Source organism: Hibiscus syriacus, unplaced genomic scaffold (genome assembly GCF_006381635.1).
Source record: "Hibiscus syriacus cultivar Baekdansim isolate YM2019G1 unplaced genomic scaffold, ASM638163v2 tig00013285_pilon, whole genome shotgun sequence".
Taxonomy (NCBI): domain Eukaryota; kingdom Viridiplantae; phylum Streptophyta; class Magnoliopsida; order Malvales; family Malvaceae; genus Hibiscus; species Hibiscus syriacus.
The window spans coordinates 1,138,651-1,157,627 of record NW_024062299.1 but is presented as its reverse complement, the minus strand read 5'-3'; the positions used below and the strand labels follow the sequence as shown (position 1 = coordinate 1,157,627).

At 35.9% G+C, this 18,977-nt stretch overlaps 5 protein-coding genes across 5 annotated transcripts in view; 2 read left to right on the top strand and 3 right to left on the bottom strand.

Annotated features, from left to right (window-relative positions):
- Positions 1-10,084, bottom strand: part of LOC120206054 (stem-specific protein TSJT1-like) — a 30,091-nt gene extending 20,007 nt beyond the window's left edge. Inside the window, exon 1 of the mRNA XM_039205796.1 lies at positions 10,076-10,084. The gene's annotated coding sequence lies outside the window, so the exon portion shown is untranslated. The remainder of the gene's footprint in view (positions 1-10,075) is intronic.
- LOC120206058 lies at positions 836-3,227 on the bottom strand. Its single transcript, XM_039205810.1, has 4 exons — positions 3,079-3,227; positions 2,625-2,678; positions 1,822-1,925; positions 836-913 (listed from the first exon to the last, which is right to left on the bottom strand). Exons 1-4 carry the CDS (start codon positions 3,152-3,154, stop codon positions 851-853), a joined length of 297 nt encoding a protein of 98 aa, XP_039061741.1. The 5' UTR covers positions 3,155-3,227; the 3' UTR covers positions 836-850.
- LOC120206051 (allantoinase) lies at positions 4,862-9,596 on the top strand. Its single transcript, XM_039205793.1, has 15 exons — positions 4,862-5,003; positions 5,381-5,474; positions 5,624-5,738; positions 6,273-6,346; positions 6,677-6,753; positions 6,832-6,868; positions 6,941-7,026; positions 7,378-7,437; positions 7,673-7,821; positions 7,974-8,100; positions 8,227-8,382; positions 8,459-8,569; positions 8,900-9,010; positions 9,116-9,214; positions 9,318-9,596. The coding sequence occupies exons 1-15, from the start codon at positions 4,917-4,919 to the stop codon at positions 9,444-9,446; spliced, it is 1,512 nt and encodes a 503-aa protein (XP_039061724.1). The 5' UTR covers positions 4,862-4,916; the 3' UTR covers positions 9,447-9,596.
- A 2,516-nt stretch (positions 10,085-12,600) lies between the features above and the next one.
- LOC120206048 (monothiol glutaredoxin-S17-like) lies at positions 12,601-15,497 on the top strand. The gene is made up of 3 exons (XM_039205790.1): positions 12,601-12,872; positions 13,012-13,086; positions 14,185-15,497. The coding sequence occupies exons 1-3, from the start codon at positions 12,687-12,689 to the stop codon at positions 15,391-15,393; spliced, it is 1,470 nt and encodes a 489-aa protein (XP_039061721.1). The 5' UTR covers positions 12,601-12,686; the 3' UTR covers positions 15,394-15,497.
- A 599-nt stretch (positions 15,498-16,096) lies between these two features.
- Positions 16,097-18,418, bottom strand: LOC120206046 (pentatricopeptide repeat-containing protein At4g21705, mitochondrial-like). The gene is made up of 2 exons (XM_039205789.1): positions 18,129-18,418; positions 16,097-17,411 (listed from the first exon to the last, which is right to left on the bottom strand). Exons 1-2 carry the CDS (start codon positions 18,378-18,380, stop codon positions 16,173-16,175), a joined length of 1,491 nt encoding a protein of 496 aa, XP_039061720.1. The 5' UTR covers positions 18,381-18,418; the 3' UTR covers positions 16,097-16,172.
- Between the last annotated feature and the right edge of the window lie 559 nt (positions 18,419-18,977).

Here is an 18,977-nt window from a genome sequence, read left to right as displayed (position 1 = left end):
TTTAAAAATTATTAAACAAAACATGTCAACTGGACGAACATGGAAGATATGTTAACCTTACACTGTTAAGAATAATAGTGTTATTCATGCTCTTTGTTCGACTTGTGGTTTAACTCGCTCGTGTTTGCTTAAATTGCTGTCAATAGGTCGGATACTAATAGTTATACAATAAAAAGTTTTTTTTTTAAATATCTAAACCTTTCATGGAACAATTTACGGATTTCACGAGAATATCTACTCGGTCGCACCATTGTATCACAGGGACTTATCCCCTGCAGTTTGTTATTGTGTCCAGAACTTCATTACTAAGGATGAGCCACAATCAAATGCAATCAAAACTATACAGCAAAGTTTCATTTTCAGATAACAAAATTCCGAAAATTATCGAATCTCAACAATCTATCATAAACAAGATCGGAAGGGCATGTCTCGTTGATATCTCAGTGGAGAACCAGAAAACTAGACATGTTGGTTTGAAGGTTAACTAAGGCCACAAGGGAGGAAAAAAAGAAACTATGCTTATTCGCCAAAACAGCCCCAAGACAATGTCAGCCAATAATTGCATGCCTGCAACATGATGAATCTCCTTGCAGACTATTCAGCTAACAATTTATTGAGGTATAACTTATATTCATAATTTATGTTTTCACACCTGTTGTTATGCCATTGAGCTTGATTGCTTTTTGGTAGCTACACCAGGCTTACTGGCAGGAGGATTTAGCAGCTTCTCCTCTGAAGGACCAGTTGGTGTTTCTTCATCGTCGTCATCTTTACACAGCTCGAGCTGCAGTATATGTATAAAAACATCATCGCAAATCCAAGGCGACAAAGAAAGTGAATGACTAATCTTTCAAATACGATAGAATAAACCAACCTTGTAACCACAGCCAGCTAGACAAGCAGTGTAGCATTCCTGCATATAGGAAGAAAAATGAAATTATCAGTCATGGTTGTCCGAAAATAGTGCTTCTTTCATTATTTCCGAGTATACAATTGCCATGTGATACGAATTCCTATTGGTTATGCAATTGCATACACCCTTGGCATTGAACAGAAACTGAAACACTTTAACCACTTAGTTTAGGGTATATTGGAAAAAGTTGTCATTGTAACGGAATTTCCTATTTTGCACACTGAATTCAAGTATATATCCCACATTCTGTTTGAATTCATTGCCCTTCCAAAAACATTCTAAACCAGGACAGCGTTAGAGGGAGGCAGTGGCCTTGGACCCCCAAAAATGGAAAATTTATGCTTTAGTCCCTTTAGAAATTATAAAATCTTTGATTAATATAATGATAATATTGTATGTTGGCCCCTCCAAAAAAAAATTAGTTCAGTTTTGGCCCCGCCAAAGAGATTCCCCGCTTCATCTCTTTTCTGATTATAATCAAGTAGTATCAATAGTTATCAACTCTTAGGTGCAAAAAAAATGCATCAAAGAAAGAATATTACCGCATTACAACCAAATTTTGTGTGCCTCAACCTGTCTATACCAACAATCAATTGCAACCCAATAAGCTCCGAGTAACATAAGAGGAGAAACGCCCAACTTAAAAACTGCAATATAGTTTTCCTAGTACCAGCTTTGCATCGACTAAGTTTGCATAGCATCAGACGTTCAGAAGTTCATAAAAGATTAGCTCTCATTCTACAAAACAAGTCAGCTCATGAAGAGGAGACATAAGCCACCACATCACAATCTAATGGCTCACCAAACAGCAGTTCAATCATACTAAGCATGGAAAGTAGAAGTAAAAGACAAAATTCATGGTTTATGAGTAAAAATGCTAGGTAAAAAATGACTAAAATATTAAATACCTCAGATTGTTTGACAGCTCCAGGAGAACGATCAATGTAAGAACTCCATTGCTGATCCTTTAACACAGGAGCCTTATAGCATAAATCAGTGCACTCTGATATACCTGAAAAGCCCATGATGTTTAGCACTTTTAGATATATAATCAGCTGCCAATGTATATATTACTTTGCTACTGTATCTTAGTAATGTAAAGCTCTATGTCTATAAAGGTTGCTTAAAGAATTCTTCCAATTGATGAAATCTTTCTAAACAGAATAATCCAGATAAAACTAAATGCGTGACACATTAATCAATAGTGAACAATCATTCTCAATAGCCTATATAACAGTGCTGTGTACTGTCACTGTAGCTTCAATGACCTGCTTTGTCTTTAACTTGCCTCATCTTTCCTATAAGAAATGATGCTCAAACTATAATCAGAAACTCACCTAAATGAGACCTTCTGAGACTAATTCTTAGCAGATACGAATTAAGCATTGGAAATCCGAACATGGGACTTCAAAACACTGATGCTATGTTGCTCGGACTCCATCTTTCTAGAAGTAACTATGTGTGTTACTTAATTGACACATGTATATGGGGAAATGACCTCCAAGGATCCTCCATATACATGAAAAAATCAGAAAAAACTAATGATAGCCATGTCGGATATACACACGTATCCGACACTCACATCGGCAAGTAACATTGCACTGATGTTTGGTAATTATTTGACTAAACAAAACCAAATCCAATGTAACAGGAAATTTTTCCAAGGAAACAGCTTAGAAATTTCAAGCACAACAGAAACAAAACTGCTTACATTCTTCCCATGTATCTGCATCGTTGTCACATCCTTTTTTGCAGAACACTCTCCCTACAAGAAACTCACCATAGTTAGTAGGGTGAATGGACAACCAACACATGATCGATCTAAGTAAACTAAAAATCAAATATGTTGCAGCTCTATGATCATAACTTCATAATTTAATAACAGATGAATTACAATTACAATCAATACATCATAACAACTACAGTAAACAATTCATAGTACTATATACACACATATATCATACTATCATTAATTAAAACCGAAATTAAGGAACAAACATACATTAATTTAAAAAAGACCAGCAGATGCCAGAACTAAAATGCAACCAATTCAAAAGCTAAGTTAATTAAAAATAACGTAATAATCAAATAAATATATCTATTTTAACGGATATTGAAAAACTCGTATAATTTAAAAGCAGACAATGAAAAAAGAGGAATTTTACAAGGAATTTCGGTAAGACTGGTGTATTTCTTAGTGCAATGATTTCCACATTGCGAAGCCCATTGTTGAGGTAGCATTTTCTCTTTCGTTTTACCTTGCTTGCTTTCTTTTCTCTGTATCCAAACACGGCGCCTCCGATGATTCAAATTATAACTGTTTTTTGTTATAGAGAAAGGCGGTAATTAGCGACAGTTGGTTTATTCGTGGCAAAAACTATGCGTTTTCTGTTAGCCACTGGCTTATCACCACGTAATCTAATATTTAAATAAATATTTTAATAATAATAAGTGTTTAAGGTAATGGGTAAAATCAAATTACAAGCTAAAATTTAGCACACCCACTAGTTGTTTTTGTTTCCTATGAAATTTAAGGAATTTTAAGGATTTGTTTAGAATATTTTTTTAGTAGTAATTGATAGGTTAAACATATATATATCTTAATTTATTTTTAAAATTCACATAAAATATCAAATCTTCTTTTAAAAAATAGGTAATAAGGCTTTAATAGAAGATATAATGTCAAAACTCACATTTAAAATTTGATAAAATAGTCATTTTAATTTATATTTATTTTAATTATTTGAGTCATCTGAATAGATGTAAACCATTAAATAACTAATAATCTATGTATACTATTGATGTGAGACTGTCACATGTTTAAAGTAATGACGTAGTATATGTTAAATGTAAAAAAATAATGGCATAAAACATGTAAAGCGTTGAAAGTGATGATGCAATATATATCATATATTAAAAAGTGATGATGTGACATGTCATGTATAAAAAATAATAGCATAATACGGGATACATATCACATGTCAAAAGTGATGATGTGATATATGTCACATGTTGAAAAGAATGACATAGCATGACACATGACAATATTTAAAGTAAAAATGATGTGACATATGTTACATATCAAGAGTTGATAGTTAGTCAACTAACAATTTTCATTCAACTAGTGACCATTTTATCCTAATATGAAATGTTGAGGTCAAAGCACTTAAGAAAAAAGAAAAAGAATAAGAGTTAAAAGTGATTATTTAATCAAATATTAATAATATTTTTTTTACATTATACCTCAATAGAAATGGAGAAACCTATCGTTCATATGTCATTTTGGTAGGATTAAGATGATTGTGAAGTTAAGGTATTGGTTAGGGTTGAGTATGAGTTGAGTTGAGTTTTTAATCAATTGAGATTTGATTAAAACATTTTATTCTTTCACTCGTTATTCGATTTAACACATATTTAGAGATGCTCTATCAAACCCAAAATTTGGCTTAATTTTTTAAGGATAAAAACTCACATCTGACCCAACATAAATATATATAATGATATTTTTATTAGATAAAATAAGAACCTAATTGAAAAAACATAAAGAGAGATGTACTATTGCAATTATCTCTAATATATAATGAATAATTATATTATTTTTTCAGGTTAAATATTTTTTTACCTTAAAATCGAACTCGACCTTACCTGAATTAAACTTGATTTTTTAAAACAATTTTATAAGATCGAATCAAATTCAAACTCGTCGGATCCAAATCTTAGGTTTATCCCTAACCCTAGCCTTTGTCTATTGGAAATAATACTATTGCAAAATAAAAAAATATTAACAATGACACATAAAGTATAATAACTTAATTTCCAAAACATAAAGTATAAGGATTTAATTGTAAAATTTTAAAGAGTAAATCGACATATAAAATATTTAAACCAAATTTTAACCACTAATTCAGATTCATCTACACGTGTATCAAGGCGTGGATCTCTCTCTCCCCCCTCACTAACAAAAGCAAGATAGAGAAGTGGAAGTAGGGAAGCAGGAAGAGATATGGACTTGCTAAAATGGAATCTCTTTCCTCTGTTAGCGCTGCTCGCTTCTTTTCTTTTCCTTTTCTACATTCAGGATTCTTCCAAGGTATCTTCTGATGTTACTCTAATTCTTAAATATTTGTATTTTTTTATATGAAAAAATTGACATCGAAGAGAAATTGAACGGATGAAATGGAAATTTTCAGTTCTCTTGACTGTCTTTAGTTTCTGGTTTTGCTAGGATTGTGGTTTGAGAATCTCAAAACTAGAGGAGAATTTTGATGGATTTCAAACATCGTAATCATGAAATGATTATGTAATTTTAGCTTAGCTTTGGTTTGCTTTATGGAATGACTTAAGTTGACTTTCATCCTGGACCTGGTTCTCTTTGAGGCAATCTGTAGTTATAGATTATTGTTTTCGATATTGTAAATTGATCAATTGGTGAAACTAAAATTATGATTTTACGTTTGAGTTTGACAGCCATCTCAAAGTGGTTGCAGTCTTCTTCCTCATAGTCACTATTGGATTGCAAGCAAGCGCATTGTGACTCCACAAGGGATTATTTCTGGTGCAGGTATGTAATTTGACTGGTTTTGCATATGAGGATTTGTGAGAGGAAACATTGGAATCTAGTTTGTTGTGTTGTTGATAAGATCATTTTGCTGTACTTGGTACTTAATAGTCATTTTGTTTTATTTATTTTCTGAATGCTTTAATGGACAGTGGAGGTAAAGGGAGGGAATATCATATCAATAGTTGAGGACAAAGATTGGAATGGAAAATCTAAACAAGTACTTGATTATGGTAATGCGGTTGTCATGCCTGGCTTGATCGACGTGTAAGATGTTAGATCTTGTTTTCTTGACATTCATGCTACGTAATGCATTCACAATTTGTTCATTTCTTCAACTGTAAATAGATATCATAGCACTGTGCTTGGTAGAAAAGGAAAGAGGAAGGAAAGGGAATGGAACTAAAATCGAACTTTTCTACCATTTCCTTCGAGTTCTGGGAGCGAAAAAATAAGACTGTGGGAAAATGGGCGGATTTGCAGCCTTACTTTTGCTCTGATTTCAGTCCTTCCATGAATGGAAACCTATTCAGCTTAATTTTTTTCCTTCAACTTTACCCTTTAACCCCTTTCGTTCATTTTAGTTTCATCTTTAAGACCAAACACAACGAAGGAAAAATAGCTTACTTTCCTCTCGTTCCTTTTTTCTTTCTTCAACTTTTCTGTTTCCCTCCAATTTCCTTTCTTGCTATCAAACATAGTGTAAATTCTAAGCAATACTTGAGATAGATAAATGCTTAAGCATGGAAGTAGATGTGGTCAAAAGGAAAATTTACAGTGCTTACATTTTGTCCATGGTAGGCATGCACATCTAGATGATCCAGGTAGGGCTGAATGGGAGGGATTTCCTTCAGGGACTAAAGCAGCTGCTGCAGGTATCTTGCTTTATATGTATAAAGCATAATGAACTTGCACTGATGTCTCCTTTGATAATAAATACAAATTATAAATGCACCTTCTTTGAGCAAACTTTACAGTTCTCTAGTTTTTTTTTGGCTACCGAAAGCCTAAAGTGTTTATGATTGGATTTGGTTGTTCAGATAAATATGTTTTTCTTCCCTATTTTTCCTCTTTGATCAACAGATATATTCATGTGTTATTATTCCTTTGGTGTAGTGCTAACGGAATTTGGAATATTTCTTTCATGATTGTTTTGGTCTGCCACACTTTATGCACCTTAACTTTCTATAACTCTTTATGTGCAGGGGGCATTACAACATTGATTGACATGCCTCTAAATAACTTTCCTTCTACTGTTTCAGCAGAAACATTGAAACTCAAGGTATGCATAGTACATATATGTGGCAACCTAATTGATATGCTATATATAATCTATTTGAACAACTTTTTTTCTTGACAGATTGAGGCTGCAGAAAAGAGTATTTATGTTGATGTTGGTATGTTCCGTGAACTCTACCTTAATAAATCACTACTTCAAAGACTTAAGTCTAAAAAACTACCATTACCAGGCTTTTGGGGAGGTCTAGTCCCTGAAAACGCATTCAATGCAACAACTCTGGAAGCCCTCTTAGATGCTGGTGCCCTTGGTTTGAAGGTAAGCATCTAATGAGATGATTTAGCTATACATCATTTGCGTAGTTATTCCACCAATAATATATTGAAGGTTGTGTCTTTGTATTTTCTTAGAGTTAATAGTATTGTATGAATAACCTTGATGTCATGTCATGTATGAACTTAAGTGATTCCCAATTGATGGGTGTTGCTCTGGATCCTAGACATAATGTGCATTAAGTTGAGAACTTATTGACATCATTAGAACTTAACTCCCTTCTTTCTGAAACCTTTTTCCCCTTGCAAAGATAATGGGCGATATTCTGTAATAGTGTGGTTAATCATTTTTGACATTGAAATTTTATCCTACAACTTTTATGTTCTATCTTTGCAGTCTTTTATGTGCCCTTCAGGGATCAATGACTTTCCTATGACAGATGCTACTCATATTAAGGTTCGTTTCTGATTATTGAATTGCACTCAACTGATAATAATGCCGGTTTTCTTTCCTTTTGAACCAGAGCACATTTGCATAATTGCATTTCTGTCTCCTTTTTCTTTTTCTATGTTCTTTATTATTTTAATAATGCATAAATAGTAGTCTTTTGATGAAGTTATTTTAATCAATTTGTAAAAAATTGGTAATGTTTAGTTTATCTACTGTAATTCTTATCAATTTGCTACTTTAGGCTGGCCTGTCCGTATTGGCCAAATACAGGAGACCTTTACTTGTACATTCTGAGATTCAACCAGCTATCGAGAACCACTTAGAAATTGAAGATGATGGTGGTGATCCTCGATTATATTCAACTTATCTTAAGACAAGGCCGCCTTCCATGTAAGTTTGAATTTTCTATCTTTTTATTCGCTAGTAAGGGATGTTTAACTACTTTTACTTAGGGATGGTTCTATACATGTTTTGCACAAATTTGTTAAGCGTTAAATTCTGTTTCTTTACACTGTTTAGTTTAATCTTGATTTCTCATCCAGGGAGGAGGCAGCTATTAGAGAACTTTTGACTGTTACGAAGGACACAAGCATTGGAGGTCTGGCAGAAGGTGCTCATCTTCATGTTGTTCATTTGTCTGATGTCAGTTCTTCCTTAGATCTTATAAAGGTATTCATACTGGAAAATATCTCTAATAGAACTTCCTTGTTTAATCGTAGCCCTATTCTTCTCACTGCGAATAAATTAGTGCTTATGGACATTTCTGATATTGAACTTTCAATGTGAATGGATCAGGAAGCAAAAAGGAGAGGTGACAGCATAACTGTTGAGACTTGCCCTCATTATTTAGCTTTTTCAGCAGAAGAAATTCCTGAAGGAGATACTCGTTTCAAGTGTGCCCCACCTATCCGTGATGCAGCCAATAAAGAAAAACTATGGAATGCTTTAATGGTATTGCCAGCAATTTTTCTTGTGTAACTAGTTATCGTGTGTTCATTTTGTTAATACCGTCGCTTTTCTCTTCCAGGAAGGACATATCGATATGCTGAGTTCAGATCATTCACCGTCAATCCCAGAACTTAAACTCCTGAACGATGGTAACTTTTTGAAGGCTTGGGGCGGTATATCATCTATACAGGTCGGTAATTTTCCATTAAAAGAAAAACGATCTCAAGTAACTGTTTTCTTTATTCTGTATATAAAATTCTTATATCATCTTATGGTTACATCACTTTCTGAATATTACACTAATTTTCAAAGAAATTTGACTTGTAAATTACCATAACACTTAATAGTATCATCTCTCTCGCTTCAAGGTTGAAATCTGATGAATCCCACTTTTGTCTGTTTCATATTGTTATGCAGTTCCATCATTTTCTTGTGTTCTCTCTTTGATCATTATTTACTCTTACTTGGTAGTATAGTTGGTGGACGCTAATTGATAGCCTTTCAATTGAGACATCTGCAGTTTGTTCTTCCTGTGACATGGTCGTACGGACAGAAATTCGGAATAACATTGGAACAGTTAGTTTCATGGTGGAGCGAAAGGCCCGCGAAGTTTGCCAGATTGTATTCGAAGGTCAATTATCTTAAACCATGCTTTTACATACACAGTTCTATCGATTTTTCCTTTTCCGGTGCGCCATGAGTGAATGATCTAGAGAATGGTAACTACATTGTTTAGGGATCCATTACAATCGGAAACCATGCAGACATTGTTGTCTGGGAACCTGAAGTTGAGTTCGACCTGAATGAAGATTATCGAATGTTTGTTAAAAATCCGGTATGTATCTCACATTCTCTATTATCCCTTTCCATATATGATTCTTGTTCGTGTTTGGTTTGATTCTTAAGCCGGAATATGTTTCTCCCCTTTCCGAGTGCAGAGTATCTCTGCCTACATAGGCAAAAGACTTTCTGGGAATGTGTTGGCTACATTTGTAAGAGGGAATCTTGTGTACAAAGAAGGGAACCATGCTCTTGCTGCCTGTGGTTCAAAGATCCTTGCAACATAGAATTGCAAAAGGGGAACATCATTCTCGTTCTACATCGTTACTAGCAATGAATTTGTCAATTTTCGTCACACGATGAAAACAGAACATTTAAACAAAATAAACATGAATTGTACAATATGTTTAATAATACATGTATCTTCGTTTTGTGTATGATTTTGACACATTTAAAAGCTAGCGGATCATGACGGAATAATTTGGAGCATAATTAATATATTTTTAAAAAAAATTGAGAGGTTTAATGAAAATTTTGATACTTTTGTAAGGTTTAAAGTCACCTTTGAAGAAGGGAAGTGCATAGGTATTCAGCTGGGACATTTGGGAAAACACAGTAAGTTCTTCCAACCCCATCGAGAAAACTCAAGCGATACTGCAGATTGGAAATCGAAGCTACTTTGTCAAAAGGTGGGATGTAGACATTTATATTTGATCAAGTCTGTCCTGTCAAGCATACTGATTGACCAATAGCAATGCTTAAAAGCAACAAGATTGGCAAAATTCATGTGGTGGAAAATAGAATGGCTCGTATGGGTTACAGGAACGGATGTACATGGCTCTCTAGGGAGCCATTGCACACTAAATTTAGTTTAATTTGTTAATGGGAATAGAAAAAAATAAGTAAATTTGTATACCCAAAATTTTCTAGAATAGGCTATTAAAATTTTGAACCCCTATTATTTAGTTTCTAGATCCACCACCGCTAACAACGATAGGCAGTCCAAGATAATTTCACAGGCGACCAAGAAAACCCTGAACCAAATCCACGACAGCAAGTGTCAGCAACACATATTTTATCAAAGTTAACTCGTTGGCCAGGAACACGATTCAGACTCCAAATAAGCTAACAGACTCGATTAGAGAAGCAAACCGAAACGGCTAACAATACTAGTTTGCCTTCATTATCAATTGATCTGGCTGTCCAGTTTGATTTTTTCCGAAGAACCCCATCATTTCTGTTGTTTTCTTCTCTTGGAAACCGCAAACAAACCAGAAATTTTGGCCACCATTGCTGCATGCAAGGCTCTGAGCTGTGCTGCATGCAAGGCTCTGAGTGCTACATGCACAGACCCCAACGCCATCCGTTTTTTTTGTAACCTTGTGTATGGCACCATCATCATTTCTTTCAGTTACAAAAGCTACAGCGATTAGAGATAAGCTTAGTGTGTGCATTCAGTAAGATTCATGGGAAAAATGTTGGCGATTTTCGAGAAAGCAATCGGAAATCCACCGGAGGAGCTTGGACTTCCCTCGAGTGGCTTGGATCGTAAGAGAACTCGGGAAGATATCTCGGAGGCTTTCAGGTTGTTGTGGCCGGAGTCTACCTTTTACCACCTTTCAAATGGGAATTTCATGACACTGTCGCATGAATCTCGGAATCCTTGGCACCAAAGGTATTCGAATTTCGATCCCCCTTCATGTTTGTTTCGTTATTTGATTACGTCGGAATATGTAACAGCAGGTCCATGTTTGTCACGGATGACATCTTCTGCCTCTTCACCGGGACTCTGGTGAACATCTGCGAACTCAGGCGACATTATGGCTTGTCAAGACAAGCAATGGAAGCGATGCTCGTCGTCGATGCTTACAAGGTTCTTCGAGACCGAGCTCCTTATCCACCCGATCAAGTCATTAAAGACCTTGAAGGAAAATTTGCTTTCATTCTTTTTATGCTAAATCTAAAACCCTCTTAGTGGCCAGAGTAAGCTTAAAATACTTAACAAACCCTTATACTTTTAAAGTTAACAATTTGATCCTCTCGATGTTGCTCTGTTCTTGAATGCATTCTTTTTCTTCACTTACATAGTTTTCCCTAAACTTTATAACGTGATTTTATACAACATTGTTGATTAGGACCGCGAAGGAAGCTTTGAACTTAAATGGGGAATGGCTGGAGATGGCTCCCTGGTATTATCCTCTGCCTCATTTCCTCCAGGTAAAAAGTATTGGACCAATTCTGATTTTGGTCCCTCTACTATATCAATTTTTTTTATTTTAATATGACATGATTTGCTCTCAACTGTTTTTCATGATGTCACTTATCAGTATATTCATGTTGATAACATTGTTAACTGTCTTATATCAAATCTCAAACATTCCTACCCTTCATACATGGATATATACAAGGTATACCCTTCAAGTTGTGTTATTATTTGCAATATTGTTTACTTGTTCGACATTATCTTTCCGATTTATGGTACACTAAAACCGTAATTATAGGCTGCATTTTCATAAATGGCAACGGCCTCATAAGCGTTGATCATCCACTCCACAAGGTAAAAGCAACAACTCGTGAAGATGAAGATGGGAACATCTGTGGGGTAATGTTTCAAGTGGACTTGCTTACAAGATTCCCGAGCATTCCTCGTACAGGCAGTGCTACGAATTGGGCGGAAGCCGCCACCGCCGTCGAGGGACACTGAAAAACGAAGAAGCTTTTATCGAAACAGTCGGAGAATATCGTCATTTTGGTTTCGATGCGTTTAAATGGTGAAGCTGAGTAATTCGGACATAATCTGAATTCGGGGCCGTATGTTAATGCTGTTATGTGTTTCATGTTTTTGAGCTTTGCATGTGCTCTCATGTTGGCCTCTGTGTTGATTGGGGTTATATGAACAAGGTTTAATGCCCCTTTTGCAATAATAGTTAATATAGTTATCGTCTTGAGTAGAGAGGGTCATGCCTCAAGTTAGGTTTCCACGCTCAAGCCATAAAATATCAACCGACACCTAATTGGCAGCCTGTCAATCATCCCGAGATTTATTTTTCTTTAAGTATAAATTTTTATTTTTTTTATTTTAATTCTAAAATGTCTGTAAAATCAAATTTTAAAGTTCTACAGAGAAAGAGAATATATTTTTCTACCAAAATTCTAAAGGAAAAAGAATATTTCCCCCCCCCCCCAATTTGCTTGTAACTGTTGATAAAAGTTATTACATAGGGACTAACTCCAAAATTTAAACAAACTATAGGTACCAAACCATAATTTGATCTTAATTAAATGGCCTATTTTTCGTTAATAGCGTAGAAACAAAGCACGAAATCTAGGATCTGAAAAAGACCTAAATGGAAATAACTGTTCGACTCGGAGCTGAGGAACTATTCCGAGTGGCCTATGATAAAGGCATTAAGAAAGAACCAAAAAAGGTGGAATATTTTGGCTTTCTATAAGCGCCGTCTAGAAATCTCCACTCTATTTCTGTTTGAAACAGAGAAGAATAAACAAACTCAATAATCCAAACAACAATGGGTGGAGGTGGTACTGGTGGTTCAGTAAAAGATGTCAAATCAAAGGCTGAGCTCGATGGGTTGCGCCAGAGTGGCGCACCGCTTATCCTTCACTTCTGGGCTTCGTGGTGTGAGGCTTCAAAGCACATGGACAAAGTCTTTTCCCATCTCTCCATCGATTTCCCCAACGCTCACTTCCTTAGGGTTCCTCTTCTACTCCCTTTTTAAACCTCGAATTTCCGTGTTTGAGATTGAATGCTTTCTTTTTTTTCCGTTGTTTTTCTTCTCTCTGTCATGAAAAAAAATGTTTTTTGCTCGATGGGTGATGATTGTTGTTTTGCAGGTAGCAGCTGAAGAACAGCCTGAGATATCTGAGGAATACTCGGTTTCTGCTGTGCCTTTCTTCGTCTTCTTTAAGGTAAATATTTTGATGGGTGTTTTTTCTTTTTCAGTGTACTCTATTGATGGGATTAAATCTTTTATAATTTTGAATTAGAGTTGGCTATTTCTAAGTATATACTGATAAATAAGTAACCTTTATCGATTTTTTGTTGTGGTGTTGATTTGTAATAGTTGAATGATATTACTCTGTTATATGGCTGTTCCAGTAGAGGGTAAATTTTAAAGGTTGATTTCTTAGCTCTGCTTGTATGTACTGCTCCGGTCGCTGACGTTTTATATATGCGAATGCTAGCACAAAATAAAATTGTATTCTTGAATGCGTTTTAGACCATTATGTCGAGAAAAGAGCAAAAGATTTTGTGAAAATAATTGCCGAATGTTGTTGTCTGATACTTATTTTGTCGGTAACAAGGTCGGCAATTTTGATTAGTTGTTTCTTCTTGCATCGGAGATTTCTAGGTTATGAGACTTGCATTTGGTGTGAAGACTATTGTTCATTTAGTGCTAGTGACCATTGAATCTATCAATATATATATTCACCCTGAAGTTGATTTAATCCATGAATGTATATGATCGAATGCTAGTTGTTAAGTCAGTCTGATTACTTATTTTCTTGCGGAATCATTAGCGGCTTGTGATTGCATTTGACAATCCTAGGCTGAGAGTATTTCACTGGACACACACAGGAAGATTTTCTCTAGTTAGATATAGGTCATTCACGCAAGGGATCAGGGAAAGGAAATTTATGATCATAATAGACTGTAGTTTGTCGTAAATGGAAACATGGAAGGTAGGTTACATTTTGAGGAAAATGATTGAATGATAGATAATCTTCGTGGAATGCTACATGCATTCTAAGCTCATCTTAGCAGTAATAGAGAAGTGAATTTAACTAAACTTTCCCAGGAATGCACTTTCCATCTTGAATAAAGGCATCGATTATTCATACCGATAAGGCTGGCCTATCAAATTGTGTGCCTGTTCTTTTAATCTTGCCCTTTGATAAATTGCTCGAAGTTTTATTTCAGGGTGCTAGGTTTGGTTAGTATTCGATTTTTCTATTTAAACACTCTTGAAAGATGAGTAAGGTTGGCCATTTGATTGTTTCTGGCAGGATGGTAAGGTTTTCGATAAATTGGAGGGTGCAGATCCTTCCAGTCTTGCCAATAAAGTTGCCAAGGTTGTTGGGTTTATTGTCCCTGGAGAAGCTGCTGCTCCTGCCAGTCTTGGGATGGCTGCTGGCCCCACTGTCCTTGAGACGGTCCAAGATTTAGCAAAGGTAAATGGTTCATCCCAGACAGAAAATCAAGTGCAAACTGGTCTTGATGACAAACTTCAGAAGCGACTGCAGCAGCTGATTGACTCTCATCCAGTAATGCTATTCATGAAAGGAACCCCTGAGGAACCTAAGTGTGGTTTTAGCAGAAAAGTTATTGTTGCTTTGAAGGGTGAAAAGGTCAAATTTGGAACATTTGATATTCTATCGGACAACGAAGTTCGTGAAGGTTTAAAGAAGTTCTCCAACTGGCCAACATTTCCGCAACTCTATTGCAAAGGAGAACTTCTCGGTGGGTGTGACATAGTAATATCCATGCATGAAAGTGGTGAACTTAAAGAAGTTTTCATAGATCATGGAGTTGATATTGTTGGGAGTGGAGCAGGAACTGGTGGCACCGCAGAACCCACTGGATTAAGTGCAAACCTAAATTCTCGTCTGCAAAGCTTGATTAATTCAAACCCAGTTATGCTGTTTATGAAGGGAAAGCCCGATGAGCCCGAGTGTGGCTTCAGCCACAAGGTAGTTGAAATACTTAAACAAGAGAAAGTCGATTTTGGGAGTTTTGACATTCTCACAGATGATGAAGTTCGTCAAGGGCTAAAAGTTTTTTCAAATTGGTCAAGTTACCCTCAATTGTATATTAAAGGTGAACTTATTGGTGGATCAGACATTGCGTTAGAGATGCAGAAAAGTGGTGAGCTTCAAAAGATTTTAACCGAGAAAGGCATTGAGAAGAAAGAGATGCTGGAGGACCGTCTGAGAAGTCTGATTTCATCTTCACCGGTGATGCTCTTCATGAAGGGTACCCCCGATGCTCCTAGATGTGGTTTCAGCTCTAAAGCTGTCAATGCCCTAAACGAGGAAGGTGTGAGTTTCAGCTCATTTGATATTTTAACTGACGATGAAGTGAGACAGGGATTGAAAGTCTTCTCAAACTGGCCAACCTTTCCTCAACTTTATTACAAAGGTGAGCTTATTGGAGGTTGTGATATCATACTGGAGCTCCGGAACAACGGTGAGCTGAAAGCGACACTGTCCGAGTAAGGCAGGTTCAATTTGTTTAAAAATAAGACTTTGGGACAAAACCTTGAGTTCAATTCCGGACTTTTCAGTCATCCAAATTGAATGTTTGCCAATTTACAGTACTTGGAAATCTTTTTAATTTGTCGGTTTTAATTTACCTTCAAACTATCTCTACTGGTGCATTGAGTTGGTTAAGTAGAGCTCCTTGTATCCATGCACAATTAGCATCTTTGAGCATTGGTAAATGGATAGAACTATCAGTAGTTGGTTATATTTTGTTCTTAAGATTCATTTATTTTATTGAAAAATGTCGACAAAAGCATTGCTAACATTTCACTTGCAACATGCGTTTAGCATATTGCAAATCGAAGTTGTTAATATTTGTTCTTTGTTTCTTTTCTTCACTAGTTGAAAAATGAAGCTTGTTTCTCTTGCTCGACAATGGTATTTCCGAGCATTCTTGCCTCGACTTTTGGTAAATATCTCAGTTTCCATGGTTAATCCACCGGTGACGAGAGCTTTCTACTTACGGTGTGAGGAAGCCTTCTTTGACGTTGGAGCTCCCTCAACTTAGATTACCCTGTTCCTGGAGCTGCTGAAATCTACCAATTGATCCTTGACGACCAAAAGCGTTATTCCCTCAAAAGTAGAAATAAACAAAACAACAATGCCAAAAGAGATTTATGATTTACTACTATTGCCAAAAGAAAAGAAAATTCCGAATCTGGATGACTACAACGGCTAGCAGATGGAAAAACATACATAGATCAATGACTGATGAGGAACCAACCTATGGAAATTTAGCTGGACTTCATGGCTAATATCGTTTTTGTTTCTTCATCTTCGTTTATTTTATCAGCTTTCATGCGGACCAGAAGTTTATCCACTCTTTTACCATGTCTTATATTTGCCTTCAACAAGGCATGATACATTTTTCGATCGACCGGAATCGTTCTCCTCAACAACTCAACGAATTCTTCCGTGTCACGAACACTGCCTTCATCACCTACCCAATCCAAGATGCCTGTAACCACCCTGAAGTTCGGCTTCCACCCCTTATCCTCCCCTAATAAAGATAGGGCAGCTTTCATGCACTCAAAAGCTTTTTTCACCTGTCCTTTATCTAGGTAACTTGCTGCCAGGATGCCCCAACTATTAGGGGTGGTGGTCTTACCCTTTTCCATCAGATTTTCAAGCATCGCTTCTGCCTTTTCGTGTAGACCCCTTCTAATATACCCAGCAATGACAATATTCGGTATTCGAAGATCATAACAGTTGCCAGATGATTCCCACTCCTTGAGTACTTTCTCAGCTTCTTCCAACTCATCAAGCCTCACTAGAGATTGCAGCATAGTAATGAAGTCCTTGTTTAAATACCTTTTACAAGCAGCTTTCTCTAGACCCCATAATCTCAAGACCTCGGTTTTATCTCCCAAGCTTGCATATAGTGATATTAGATGATTGTAGCCGGTTCCATCTTTATTATCTAGCTTCTGTTCGGATTTTTTCAGTTGATCGATTGCCTTTTCAGTAAGGCCTGCTTTTATGTAGAAATTGGCAACAACAGCATAAGTGTTCCAATCCATCTTAATGTGAGGTTGGTTTTCCATTTCTGTTAAAAAAATTTCCATTCCCTCGAGATTTGACATCAAACCAACGGAATTGATGCAAATTCTGTAACTGAAGTTGTCGGGGGAGACATTCTTCTCTTTCATCTCCCTCATCACATCAGGAACCTTCTCATGCTGTCCAGTATTCGTGTAAAGGCACATAATATCATTGTAAGTAAGAGCTGTCGAGGCAAAACCCAATTCTTTCATTTTCCGCAAATGCGAGAGGGACTTGTCTGTCTGTCGCTGACGCACATAACAGTTCAGAAGAGCACCATACGTCTTATCGGTTTTATCTTGGTCCTTCAATCCATTAAAATAGCTTTCTGCGGTAGCGAATCCTCGAACTTTACCGATGAGATCCAATTGCACGGCATGTTCAGTAGGTGAAAAGGCACAAAGACCCTTTTTATTCATCCATTCGGAAACCTGGACCCATTGGACATCAGAAAGTAACAGAAAAGAAACAAATTTAGCCATAATCTAATGGTTTGAAGTTTGAAGATTCAATTACAAACTAAAATAGCAACTCCATAACTCGAAAGTTTCATGCAAATATGTACCAAACACCACCCAGAAAAGCATCAAGCGACTAGCCACAATCAACCTTAAATAACAAGTTTATATTTGCAGGTCTAGAAACAGTTCACATTCATTCATCCACCACTTTAGGCAACAATGTGGAGCATTCAGCAACGATCGAAACAATTATATCAATAGTTGAGAATCTAATCAAATATTACAAGGATAGATCAAAATGACTAACTTAAACTAATTCAGTCGAGTAAACCAATCAATCTTTCAAAATCGTGACTTTTTTCTCTCTTATCTGCTATGTTCATGATTCCATTCAAATACATACTAAATTTTGCAGATCGAGAGTTGACTCTAGAAAACAAAGCCTCACATTTTACTCAATCATCACCATTGCATCAGCTATCCGATTTCGACATTATTTCAAATCAATAATTTCCTTATTTTCAAATAATTCGAATTATGAAAACAAATCTCGGAAACTAGTTGGCGCTGATGATATCAAAATATATCTTGGCTGTTTAAAGCAGAAAATTCAAGTCAACAGCATCATTCAGTTTTCACGAATGTTCCACTACCTAATATGATACCATCATGAAAAGAAACCCAAACCTGAAGAGCTTGAGTGAAGCGTTTTCGCTTCCGAAGATCTTGAATGATGCGTTGCAGCTCGGCGACTCGAATGTTGTTCCCATGTTTGAGCCAATCTTCAAGCTCAGCTTCGACGCTTTTGTCGGGGCCTCCCAAAGGACTGATTCTGGAATACAGAGTGGCTTTATTGACCCTGTTTGTATAATAAAATCGGCTAAAAAATCCACATGGAGCTTGGGATTTTGAGTTTAACAACAGCCTTGTGGAGTTCATGCTTGTCTTCTGGGGATATTAGCAAAGAAACGAAACGAAATATGATATTGCTTTTGGAAGATCCTTCGAGTAGGGTTTATGAGATATAGGGGGTTAATGAATATGGGCCTTGTTTCTCACTAAAGGTTTAAGATGTTGGATTTTTATATAAAATGGGCCTCAGAAGATGAATTTAGAATTTGTTTAGTTTGATTCAAAATTTCATAGTAGGATTCAATTGATAAAGAAATAAATTATAAGAAGAAAAAAAAATATACATTTGTGATGGATATGGAAGTTTTTGTTATGTGATAAAAAATATATACGATAAGGTGTACAACGTCACTATTTTTAAACTTTATTATTTATCTTTTTCTTTCTGATATAAGATTAATATCTCTCGTAGATGAGACATTTTCTCATACTCAATCTCGTCACAACTGTCCACTCTACCTATCATATCTATTGAGATGTTCGGTATAAAACCAGACAATTAAAGAGTTATTTTGATACCACTTGTCATAAGATCACTATTCTCTTCCCAAAAAACATATTTAGTAGAGTGATGATAATATATAATGTTATCGTTTTAAACCTCGAGATATTTTTTTTATATGA

What these genes read in the sequence shown, in the direction of transcription:
- LOC120206058 (XM_039205810.1), bottom strand. Translation starts at nt 3,154, where the DNA reads ATGCTACCTCAACAATGGGCTTCGCAATGTGGAAATCATTGCACTAAG. An exon ending in CAGTCTTACCGAAATTCCTT is followed by an intron (nt 2,679 to 3,078) that starts GTAAAATTCCTC and finishes AGTTTCTTGTAG; the next exon opens with GGAGAGTGTTCTGCAAAAAA. An exon ending in TGCAGATACATGGGAAGAAT is followed by an intron (nt 1,926 to 2,624) that starts GTAAGCAGTTTT and finishes TGGGCTTTTCAG; the next exon opens with GTATATCAGAGTGCACTGAT.
- LOC120206046 (XM_039205789.1), bottom strand. Translation starts at nt 18,380, where the DNA reads ATGAACTCCACAAGGCTGTTGTTAAACTCAAAATCCCAAGCTCCATGT. An exon ending in GCTTCACTCAAGCTCTTCAG is followed by an intron (nt 17,412 to 18,128) that starts GTTTGGGTTTCT and finishes CAATGGGTCCAG; the next exon opens with GTTTCCGAATGGATGAATAA.
- LOC120206048 (XM_039205790.1), top strand. Translation starts at nt 12,687, where the DNA reads ATGGGTGGAGGTGGTACTGGTGGTTCAGTAAAAGATGTCAAATCAAAG. An exon ending in CCAACGCTCACTTCCTTAGG is followed by an intron (nt 12,873 to 13,011) that starts GTTCCTCTTCTA and finishes GTTGTTTTGCAG; the next exon opens with GTAGCAGCTGAAGAACAGCC. An exon ending in CTTTCTTCGTCTTCTTTAAG is followed by an intron (nt 13,087 to 14,184) that starts GTAAATATTTTG and finishes TGTTTCTGGCAG; the next exon opens with GATGGTAAGGTTTTCGATAA.
- LOC120206051 (XM_039205793.1), top strand. Translation starts at nt 4,917, where the DNA reads ATGGACTTGCTAAAATGGAATCTCTTTCCTCTGTTAGCGCTGCTCGCT. An exon ending in AGGGATTATTTCTGGTGCAG is followed by an intron (nt 5,475 to 5,623) that starts GTATGTAATTTG and finishes TTTAATGGACAG; the next exon opens with TGGAGGTAAAGGGAGGGAAT. An exon ending in GCGGTATATCATCTATACAG is followed by an intron (nt 8,570 to 8,899) that starts GTCGGTAATTTT and finishes AGACATCTGCAG; the next exon opens with TTTGTTCTTCCTGTGACATG.